This window comes from Hydra vulgaris, chromosome 08 (genome assembly GCF_038396675.1).
Source record: "Hydra vulgaris chromosome 08, alternate assembly HydraT2T_AEP".
NCBI classification, from domain to species: domain Eukaryota; kingdom Metazoa; phylum Cnidaria; class Hydrozoa; order Anthoathecata; family Hydridae; genus Hydra; species Hydra vulgaris.
Genome location: NC_088927.1, coordinates 4,076,620 through 4,088,511, shown reverse-complemented (window position 1 = coordinate 4,088,511; position 11,892 = coordinate 4,076,620). Strand labels below are relative to the sequence as shown.

General features: G+C 26.9%; 1 protein-coding gene across 2 annotated transcripts; it reads right to left on the bottom strand.

Annotated features, from left to right (window-relative positions):
• Positions 1 to 1,822: 1,822 nt before the first annotated feature.
• LOC100214124 (phospholipase A2) lies at positions 1,823 to 11,426 on the bottom strand. Of its 2 annotated transcripts, none has more exons than XM_065802307.1 (5): positions 11,314 to 11,426; positions 3,854 to 4,044; positions 3,067 to 3,123; positions 2,605 to 2,810; positions 1,823 to 2,332 (listed from the first exon to the last, which is right to left on the bottom strand). In XM_065802307.1, exons 1-5 carry the CDS (start codon positions 11,325 to 11,327, stop codon positions 2,144 to 2,146), a joined length of 657 nt encoding a protein of 218 aa, XP_065658379.1. In that variant the 5' UTR covers positions 11,328 to 11,426; the 3' UTR covers positions 1,823 to 2,143. The 2 variants fall into 2 exon arrangements, with proteins under 2 accessions (XP_065658379.1, XP_065658378.1); XM_065802306.1 differs by having other exon boundaries at positions 3,854 to 4,056; positions 11,314 to 11,424.
• Positions 11,427 to 11,892: the final 466 nt, after the last annotated feature.

The window sequence follows — 11,892 nt, the reverse complement described above, 5'->3', positions numbered from 1 at the left end:
TCGTATAACAAGCCAACTCTTGTTGATTCTGTTCTACGACAAGGTATAATTAAAGGTCAATAAAAATTTTTACAATAAAGAATGTAATGCTCTAATCTAATCTTTTTAGTTTTTTGCAAAATATTAAAAAATGAGGGAGTAATATCTCTTTAAACTTTATCCCATTTTCAAATTGCCATTCTTTACATATACCCGTTAGTAGTTCGCTTGTTTTACGCTAAATCGGTGACACATCGATGACATCTAAATCGATGACACATTTACACGAGCACAAACATCGCTTGAAATCAAACGATTATTTGTGCTCGTGCAAATGTGTCATCGGAGCTAAAAGGTTTTGTAGTTGAATGAAATTTTCTTTTCTAAAGTTGCTAAAATTTGTAGGTGCATAAAATTCTGTAAGTAAAGCGCCAAACTTGTTTAACGTGAAAATGAAAACCTACGTCTAATAGTTAAAGTATATAGGAAGAATGAGCCGGTAAACATATCAGCCTGATGTTATTATCAATGGAAATACGTGCAACATTGTATGTAACGTATGTGACGTGTCCGTCCAAGACTAAAATGTGAATACCTGTATTTGAAAAGATTATTTGATTAGTTGGATTACAACTCAATTTAAGTAGACTAAACTAATTAGCTGGAATTAATTTGGTTGCTTGTATGAATACTTTAGTGAGCCGTTGAATAAATTGTTTCTCTTCCATTCAAGCCATCTTGGATGTTATAAATACAGTGTTTTGCGGTCCCCCTACTCACTAGTGCTTGAACAGACGTGATACTGTTGGTAAACTACATATGACGGCAGAATAGTACCGGTACTGTTGACACAATTACCGATTCTGTAATTTATTTTTTTGTTGTTACCAACCAAAAAAGAGTTTAAAGAGCATATAGCATCAAGCCTGTTGTTTTAATTGCCTGAAAATCCAATTTGTGTATTCAAAAAACTTGTTATTTTATACTTGGTACAAAAAGGAGCTCTGAGAGTCAAAATATTGCCTGCTACTGTGAAGCTTAATTTATGATTTCATCATTTCGTGAAACCTTGATACAATTCCCGTTCTGAAATCCCGTTTGGTTGAAACAGATGACTTTGATTTGTAGATATTAAATAAACCCCAACTATTGCAATGACATCTGCAAAAGTTCTGCCAAATCCCCAATCGGCTAAACTAATAAGTACTGAAACAAAAACAAGTTCAAATGCTGTACTTAGCACGGTAATTGTACCTCTACCATGAGATTGGACTTTGTTGTGCACACACTTGTGAAGAGTTGTCTTTGGTATAAGTGCCTCTTAAGCTTTACTGAGTGATTTTTTGCCTTTTTTGATTAGTTTTTCAGTGTAAGTTGTTTATGTTTTACAAATGTACGTACAAGTCATTTTTGTTTTAAAATTTTTTAGATTAATAGCAAAGGCTATCATATTTACTTATCGCGGAAATAGTATTTGACTAGGAAGTTCACACCTCCTTTCTTTCCAATGTCGCCGAGGTGTCGAACCAGGGACCTCTTGGCTCTGAGTCAGAACTCTAACCACTGCGCCACGGCTAATATTGCATTTAAAATATTGTCATAATAATATTATTAGCAATAATAGTGAATATAGCTAATACCAATATTTGTAAGTATTAATGCGGTAGTGGTGTAGTGGTAGAACGTTCACTTAATAAGCGAGAGGTTCCAAGTTTGATCCCTACCACGTCCCTGGTAGTACTGCACTTAACTTGTTTCTCAGCAGCTTTTTTTGTCAAGGTTTGCGCTTCGGAATTATAGAGTTGATAGAGGGTTTTAACCACATTAAAGCAAATTAAAAAAATTGTAATAAAAAATATTTATTTTTATGCATGAGTTTTATATATATTTATTTGCATTTTTTTTTAATTTATCGCTCTTATCAATAAAAGATATAAATAAATGCATTATAATAACATTTAGATATCCTTCCATCTATTTGTTGATAATAATTTATAATGATGTATAAATTTTACGATATATTTTAATCATTTTGATGTCTTCTGGGTGTTTGCAAAGGAACGATGAGTTTGAATAGGAATCAGGAGTTTACAAAGAAAGGAATTTTCATATCGATTTCTTACTTATTAATTTGTTATAAAAAAGTATTAAATAATTTTCAAATTCAAAAATCTTTTGGATCTCGTAATTTTGCACGAACTGAATCAGGTGATGTGTATTTGTATGTATTTTTTTCAGAACTCTTTGCTTTGGTACTGATACCTTTTGGAATTTCTACACACTGGATCTGCAGTTGGTTAAAGAAAAGTTTTCCAACAACGTATGCTAGTCTTCCTTCAACAACGCCATTTACCTAAATATTAGAAAGTTTATTTATTTCACTGCAACAAGATAATGTACCTAAAATAATTTAAAATATATATATTTCAATATGATGAAACATTTAATGCCAATTTTACTTATGATTTAGTTTATGAAGATTTATTTTAATGTTGTTAGGAGATTTTTATCTTAATAAAAAAAAAATTTAATTTAAAAAAAAAGTAAATTTATCAAATTTTGTGTATATAAAAGGATATCGTTTAAAATATTAGTAAACATAGATAAATTAAACATGTTAATTACATCTTTAAGACATTTGTAAAATTTATCGTCGCATTTGCAGTCTGATATAGTATAATCTTTAGTGTTTTGTACACCCCATCTGTACTTTCCTGCTTCAATACTTAAAGGGCATCGATCATGTTTATGACAGCATTCATCAAGGTTACTTAAGTATCCAAGGTCTGTTTCAAATTCTGCTTTGTTGCCGTGGCCACACCATTTTGTTCCTAAAGAATTATATGATTTTACTATTAAAAACAATGAATTGGTAGCAATTATTATTATTTTTTTTTCGATAAAAGAGAAAAACACGAAACAATTATACGATAGCAGAAAGTTCTTAGAAGGAAGAAAAAGATGCTTGGAAAAAAATAAAATAAATATGCAAAAATGAGACAAAAGATAAATAGAAAAAGTAAATGACGCACCGAAATTCTTTGGAACTTTCTTATAGCTAATAAGGCATTATAATAAATTATTTACCATACATAATAATTCTTTTTTGACCACCATGCGTATTATTTACCATTTTACTTGCGACTGAAAATGTAAAAGTATAATTAACTGACATGAAATATATATATATATATATATATATATATATATATATATATATATATATATATATATATATATATATATATATATATATATATATATATATATATATATATGTATGTATATATATGAGTTTATATATATTCGTCATTATTAATAAAAGTTTTATCATCCTGCCCCATTTTTGTCGTTGACAAAATATAACAAAATATAAACCAAATACAAATATAATAAAATATTTATAATATATATAAAAAATTTTTTTTTTAATTTTTTTTTTTACTTCTTTTACAATGAACATCATTTAATAACCAAGCAAGTAATATAATAGAATTTCAAGAAAAGTAAAGATTTTAATTAAAAAAGGAAAAATTTTAAAAAGAAGAAAAAATTTTAAAAATAAGATATATATATATACAATCATTTATTATTTACTGTATTATTCATAAGATTATTTTATTCTAAACGGCGTTTTACGCCGATAGAAAATCCAAACACGTTTAAGTATATTTTATTCATTTATAGTGCGTATCCCCGACCGTTCAATTGTTAAAATTTGTTTTTGTTAAACCGTTTATAATTTTCTGAACATTTGCTGTATTTTTTTAATTTGTAATTACTAAAAAATTTTAACGATTGGGCTAGTTCCTTCTCTCAAAGTTATATATTTAAATCTGAATTTTTTTCTAATTATGTTTTCAAATTTTTTTACCCAGTTTTTTTGCAACATTTTCATCTGTGGAAATTTTGTCTAGTACTTGCTTTTCAGAAAACCCCAATTTCTTCTCTTCAGCAAGAAATGATATTACACTGTTTTCATCAACTATATCTTCAACATTTTTTGACGAGTCGCTTAATGAGGAGTTATCAAACGCCTCTACACAAATAAATCCAGCAAGAAGTCTAAAAAAAAACCTATATATATGTATATATATGATTTAAATGACTTCTTGTACGAGAGTATATATATATATAAACTAATTTAAAAACTAATTTCTAATTAAGTGCAAATGCTCCAAAGAACAAGGTTCTTATTTGAAGTTTTGTTTCACTGAAATACACTTTGTTTCAACAACACCAAAAATTTTTGACAGAAGGCAAGTTAAACCAGTCTGCATTAGCTTTGCATAAAGTAAATTGCGATGAGGATATTGAATGGGATAGGGCAAAAACACTTAAAGTTGAGTGTAAAAAATTTGAAAGAAAAGTCCGCGAAGCCTTGGAAATACAAAAACATCAATGTTCTCCGATGTACGGTGGTATAAATTTGGACAATGGACAATATGTTAAAACAAATTTTTGGATCTTTTATTTTTTAGTAAAAGAAGCCATTATAAAGGTGACGTCAAAATTAAATTTTGTTGTTGTTGTTGTTATTTAACAGTCACAATTTTTTTGTAATTGTATTATATTATATGCTGATGATGCCGGTGCCTATAATACGGCGAAAATTTCAAATAAATTAGATTATTTAGTATTGAGAGAATTCGTATTATCTGATGTTTTAAATTAGTTTATATATATATATATATATATATATATATATATATATATATATATATATATATATATATATATATATATATATATATATATATATAAGATATATAAGATATATAAGAAATATATATATATCTTATATATATATATATATATATATATATATATATATATATATATACATATATTTATATATATATATATATATAAGATATATAAGATATATATATATACATATATATATATATATATATATATATATATATATATATATATATATATATATATATATATATATATATATATCTTACTATTTCAAGTGAATTTATAAAAGTAATTATAAAATTCGCAAAATAGATTTAGTTTTTAATCTTTGGGTTTGTGGTTGTCAAGTAAAACTTATTATTATCATAATAATTTTATTATCTTGTAAATATGTTTACAAGAAAAAAAAATACAAAAAATATAAAACTTTTTTTTAAGAGTATTTTTAAAAATTGTTCGCTGCTGCTTTGCATTTAAACATCGATGTGCCTGTACCAAAATTTGAAGAGTATCTTCGAGAATTACATTTTCTGAGTCTCTAATTTTAATTTTCTTCTTTTTATATAAAAAACATTGTTAAAATTTTTTTGTGAAGTCAAAGTAAATATTTTTTTCAGATACTACGGCAGGCAAGAGACTTAAATAGCAAGAGCAAGGTTAAAGTTTATCAGCTGCAGCGGATAGGTAAAAACATTTTTTTCATGAAATATTTGTTTGAATTTAAAGCTCTAAACACTGCAGCCGTGGTGCAGTGGCGTAATTTAAGCTCTAACCACTGCACTGCACTCTAACCTTGGCGCAGAGGCGTAATTTAAGCTCTAACCACTGCGGCCGTGGCGCAGTGGTTAGAGCGCATGCTTCAAATGCAGGAGATCCAGGTTCGAAACGAACTCTGAACATATATGCGCATCACGGTAAGAAAAGAGGCGCTAACTTCCTAGTTAAATGCACTTCCGCGGTGTTCTGTGACAAGACCGTTATGTCTTATTGTAGCACCTAAACAACAAAATTAAAAAAAAAACAAAATTAAATAACAAATTTTTTTTTTTGAAATTTCATTTTTGATACTATAAAAAACTTGAACAAAGTGTTTCATACAATAAAAGTAAAATACAAAAGCCTTTTTATTACATTATAAAAGAGATGAATTTATTAAATACATACCTTCCCCCCCCCTTTCCACCTCCCCAAAAAATAAAGTAAAAAATAATAATAAAATAAATAAATGAAATAAGGTGCCTTAAACTTTCCATCGTCATTCTTACTGAACGCTGAAAGATATCTTAATGAAATAAAATGAATACCAAGAAATAAATTAAAAAAAAAAGGAAACGAAAAAAGAGTAATGATGGTAACGATTACCAGGCTTTTCGTAAAAATAACGGTATGATGGACGAACCCTTTCATAATGAAATAATTCTTCATAATCCTAAAAAAGTTAGCACACTCCTGTCAAAAATAAAGATATCGTCTTCGTGCTGACCCGGAAAAATGGGATATGGGGTGAAAAAGCCTATGATATCAGGGTCAAAAAAATGTAAAAATTGAAATCAAAACATTATATCCAAAACATTTATTCAACATTAAATTTTATTACTATAAACAGCAGTAAAGGAAATGACAACATTAAAAAGTTTGGCATTTTTACAGTATCTATAGTTAACTTTTAGCATAAATTGTTTTTACAATATTTTTAAATTTGCACTAATTTAGCAAAAGTTTGTATAGCAAAGCAATATTTTCACAATTTATGGATAAAGTTATTTAAACAATTCATGGTAAAGGGCTCACTTTTATGTTAAACCAATTTTGAAAACAACGCTATTTTTTATGGGTATTCAAAATAATGCCCACATATGCAAAATCTTATGAAGAAAACAGCAAAACTGTTTGCGGTTTTTTTCCCCCTCCACTTAATATTGAAGGAATTTTTCAAAAATGTCCACAAGGAGGGAATCATACCATTGTCTCATCCGTTATATTGGTCAGCTTAAACTCAATTAAAAGAATCCATTAGAAATCTGCCAAAAATTTGAAAGTAAAATAAGTATCCACAGATGCTCTAAATGACTTTCAATTCTTGGCAAAGTTTTTTCCCATTTTTGTAATGAATACACATCCGAGAAAACATGAGAATACTTGCAGCAAAAGTTAGCAAAGTTTCTAATCAAAAGCTGCCACAGTTGTTAGCCGAATAGAGGCATCACCACATAAGGCTATTTATGTTGGTCAGGACAAAGGTGGTAGACCTTTGCAATTGACAACATGTAATTTTAGTTCTCCTTTTAAAATTTCAATTTAAAAAACATGAAATAAAATTTTATTTATTTTAGTTTTTCTTTATTTAGGCCCATCAAATGCTACACAACTTTTGGAAGCTACCACAAGCTATCAAATGCTACTTTTGGAAGCTACCACAAGCCATCAAATGCTACACTACTTTTTGAAGCTACCACAAGCCATCAAATGCTACACAACTTTTGGAAGCTACCACAAGCTATCAAATGCTACACAACTTTTGGAAGCTACCACAAGCCATCAAATGCTACTTTTGGAAGCTACCACAAGCCATCAAATGCTACACAACTTTTGGAAGCTACCACAAGCCATCAAATGCTACACAACTTTTGGAAGCTACCACAAATGTAATTTTACTCACATTGAAATAAATACCGGAATTTCCTACCTTGGCATGAGCAAACTTGAATTCACTCTCAATCATGTTTCAAAGATCAAAGTCATGGAACCATAAATTCATTCAAAATTTCTTGATTTAGGTAACATCCTAGCAGATTTTTTTACACATTCAAAACTTGAAACAGTGGAAAAAACAATCATTGACTGTATTTTAATAAATTGCTTGACTAAGTTCTTTGGAAAAAAAATATATTCTCTAAGCATATCATCAAACTTGCAATAGATGGTGGTGCAGAATTTTTGAAATTTTCTCTCGGGATAGTAGAAACAGATACAAGGCCTGATCTTATTTATTCACCTCCAAGAACGCGACTGTTAACCACAAACAACTTCAAAAACAGTGGTTGCAACCAGCAAATTATTGTTGCAAATTATTGTTCAGAAGGAATGTCAGAAAGTTAGATCAATCTCAAGATTGTTTTCACTTTGACCAAGGATCAATCAAAGAATTTCGATTAAAAATTTTACGTAATCTATTAGAGGGCGGGAAATGCTCATCGACCAATTTTAAAAACACTTTTCCTATGTTAGTGGAAACATTTTTGCTATATGGGGGGTTGAACCAAATTACATTTCTAGTTCTAATTCGCTTTTTTGTATTCTATTTTTCAGGATCTAGTTTTAGTTCAAAATTTTTAAACCACTCTTTTTAAGGGCATCTTCAAATATTTTAGAGTAATTAAATACATTTTTATTAGAGGAGTTTTGGTTTAGCCTGTAATTAATTGAAATCGGGATTTGTTTTAGAAATTGGGGTGGATGATTTGAGTTAATATTAATATACAATAATTCATCGTTTGGTTTTTTGAAAGGTTTATATGAATTTTCAGAGAGGTTAAATGTGACGTCAAGAAAGTTCACAATTTTTAAATTTATGTTTATTTCTATTTGAAAGCCAATATTTTTAAAAATTTTTACAATATATTTTCTAATTTTATCGAGCTGTGGACCAGATTTTTTACGCATTACTGTTAAACCATCGTTGCGATAAAGGCCTAATTCATTTATATTGATATTTTACTTTATAAATCTAAAACATATAGTCCAACAAATTCACAAATTTCTGCTCCATCATAACTGTCCATTAAAACTTAGTTAGTTTGTTAACTGATTTTCTACTAGTATATAATTGCTCTTTTTTTTTAAGAAAATTGAGCACTCTATTTTGTAGAATACATTTTAAAGTTGTTTAATTTGGTCGTTACTTTTGAATTAAAAGAATATTGTTTGAAATTCAAAATATATCGACGAATATAACTTTATTTAAGAAAAGTAAAAAAAGTTATTTTCAACTTGTTTCTCTCATGTTTTGGGCAGTTGTGGCCAAAATTTTAGGGCTTTTTTGTTCCTAGGCTTCAACCAACGCAATTTTTCGCCAAGCATTTTTATTTGACATAAATATAAACATATAAATGTTTGGTGCTTGCTCCATGCCAGGAAGTGAGCTATCTCAAGCACCAAAAAATACTGGATCCACTCATGATTATAAGCATCCTTATTATATATATATATATATATATATATATATATATATATATATATATATATATATATATATATATATATATATATATATATATATATATATATACATACTTATATATATATATATATATATTTATATATATATATATATATATATATATATATATATATATGTATATATATATATATATATATATATATATATATATATATATATATATATATATATATATATATGTACATATTTTCATATATATATATATATACATATATATCCTTATTTGACATAAGTATAAACATAAATGTTTGGAGTTATGTATATATATATATATCAGAGGTGTACACTTGTGGTCGCACGGCACTACCAGACGACCGAATTTTGTGAAGGGCGAGTAAAAACATTCTTTTGATGCAATTAAATTAAAGGTCAACTATTGATTTTTATTCGCAGTTCTAGTTTTTATTTTTAATTCAAGAGTTCTATTAAAAAAAAAAAAAGTAATCTAAAAATAATAAAATCAAATTGTAAAAGTTTTTAATTAGTGACTACATGAAACGCTACTTGCTGCTCATTCCTGTCAAAAAATCTCTCTATATATAAATATATTCTAATAAAAAACCTTCTAGCTATTATCATTGCAGTTTTTTAAAAATGATAAAAGTTTACGTACTTTTAGACGACATTAAAATGTTAATGAAAGAGACTTTTTTTTACCATAAAAGTCTCTTTCGACTACAATGTAAGGATATATATATGTATGTATATATATATATATATATATATATATATATATATATATATATATATATATATATATATATATATATATATATATATATTTATTTATTTATATATATATATATAAGTTTCTGATTTCGTATGAGGTAAAAAAAAATTGTTTTGTCAGTTAAAATGACAAAGCAACCTATTAGCTCCATATCAGTATATGATAAGCTATATATTTGAAGTTATTTAAAAGAAGTGCTTAGCTTGCTGCATTAGTTTTGCCGATTATTTTTAGAAATTAGAGATCTTGTATATATAATATATATATATATATATATATATATATATATATATATATATATATATATATATATATATATATATATATATATATATATATATATAACTTATTTACTTGTATATATTTTTAGAAATTAGAGATCTTCTATATAATATAAACATTTTAACGCTATTAGCCGAATTATAGAGTTAATAAACGTTTGTGTTATTTTAGATAGCATGACAAAGTAATGAGAAAATGAGGTGTACCTGTCTATTTGTAATGTTCGAAAACGTGTTTCCGACAGAAAAGAGGGCGTGGCTGTAAAGCAGAAGGAGAACAAGATTTTTATTATAATAAATTTCAATGATCTTTTGTTTTTGTTGATATTTTAAACTAAATTTTAAAGTTTTAAAAATATATTTTCGAATGACCTTTGGTTCAGAATAGGTTTGTAATTAGGTTTTTTTAAGTCTAGTTTGAAATTTCAATTGTAAATTCCGATTTGCAGTATAAATTCTGATATTAAATTTGGACGTACATTAAAATTACAAATTTGGACGTACGTGATGCGTTCAAATTTGAAGGTACATGGTGCGTTCAAATTTGGACGTACATGGTGCGTTCAAATTCGGACGTACATGGTGCGTTCAAATTTGGACGTACATCCGTATTTCCAATCTAAGCCAAACAATGATATATTATGTAAACTAGATGTCTAACTTGCGGGATTTTATTGGACGAATAATGAAGCCGCTTTTTTTTGTTTATAAATATAGTCTGCCATTTGTAAAAAGGAAGCCGATGTGAGGAGCAAAAGTTCCCAACAAATTAAAGATAATTCAAAAACACGTTTTAATAATTAAAAAATACTAACAAAGTTTTTTTATGAGCCTATGTTTATTATAATTCATAAAAATTCTCCAACGCCTTCTGTCGTTTCACTTTTCTATTCAAAACTTTAATCCCTTTCTATTCGATAATAAATTTAGAAGTCATAAATTATTATTTTACAAGAATTTTTATTTCCTCATAACACTTTTACATAAATAGTATTTATATTTAAAATGTATTTACTTCATTTAAGAGAAGAAAAGGTAAATAATATTTGTTTACAAATTTAATCCGCCATTTGTAAAGAGGGCAAATGCGGCTTTACTTTTCGGATTGAAGTTGGACATCTAGTTTAATATATCATTTAATATATCGAAGTTGGACATCTAGTATAATATATCATTTTAACCAAATCTGAACTAATATTGTACGTTTCGTCCAGACGTCTTTTGTACGTACAATTAACGTACAGTGTTATTAATAGCTTAAAATACATTAACTAAATTTAATAAATTAATATCCGTTTAGTAGAGCATATTAATGTTATATCAGTTTTTAACCACTACAAAAAAAATTTTTATTTATGCAAAATTAAAAAAATTACAGAAATTTCAGCATATTCTTTTCTTCTTTTTCTTCTACTTCAGAAATTATTTTATTGAGAAATAAAGTAATTTAAAATTTAAATACAACGTAGGTATTTTGTTTACAAATTGGTTGCGTCGCTTCAATACACACATCAACCTAAAGTTGCTTCAATAAATACGTAGCCCTAAAAACTTGTTTTTAGTTAATTTGAGTTTGTTTTAAGTCATTTAAAGGTGATTGTTTATCGGTTTATGTTAGGTTTTACTTAAGTTAAGTTTTTCTTATGTTCAATTTTTTATTCGGAATGTTTTTTGTGTTTTTTCTATTTAATTTACGAAAACAACACTAAAAAAAAAATTGTGTACAAGCTGAAAAAATCTGGATCTATTAACCACAATTTAATGGTTGTTGAATTCCTCTTGTAAAAGCTTTTAAACAATACCCAATTAAACTTGTATTGAAAAGGTTTGCAGCTTTATCCCCAAAAAGCGAGGTTAAAGATTTTGTAACATATTTTAATTGACTATGTTATGATAAATTTAAGTTTATCGACAGGTTATAAATTTTATTTAACATTCTTTTAATATTCGAAAGT

What these genes read in the sequence shown, in the direction of transcription:
- LOC100214124 (XM_065802306.1), bottom strand. An exon ending in AAATGTTGCAAAAAAACTGG is followed by an intron (nt 3,124 to 3,853) that starts GTAAAAAAATTT and finishes TTACATTTTCAG; the next exon opens with TCGCAAGTAAAATGGTAAAT. An exon ending in AAAAAGAATTATTATGTATG is followed by an intron (nt 2,811 to 3,066) that starts GTAAATAATTTA and finishes ATAATTCTTTAG; the next exon opens with GAACAAAATGGTGTGGCCAC.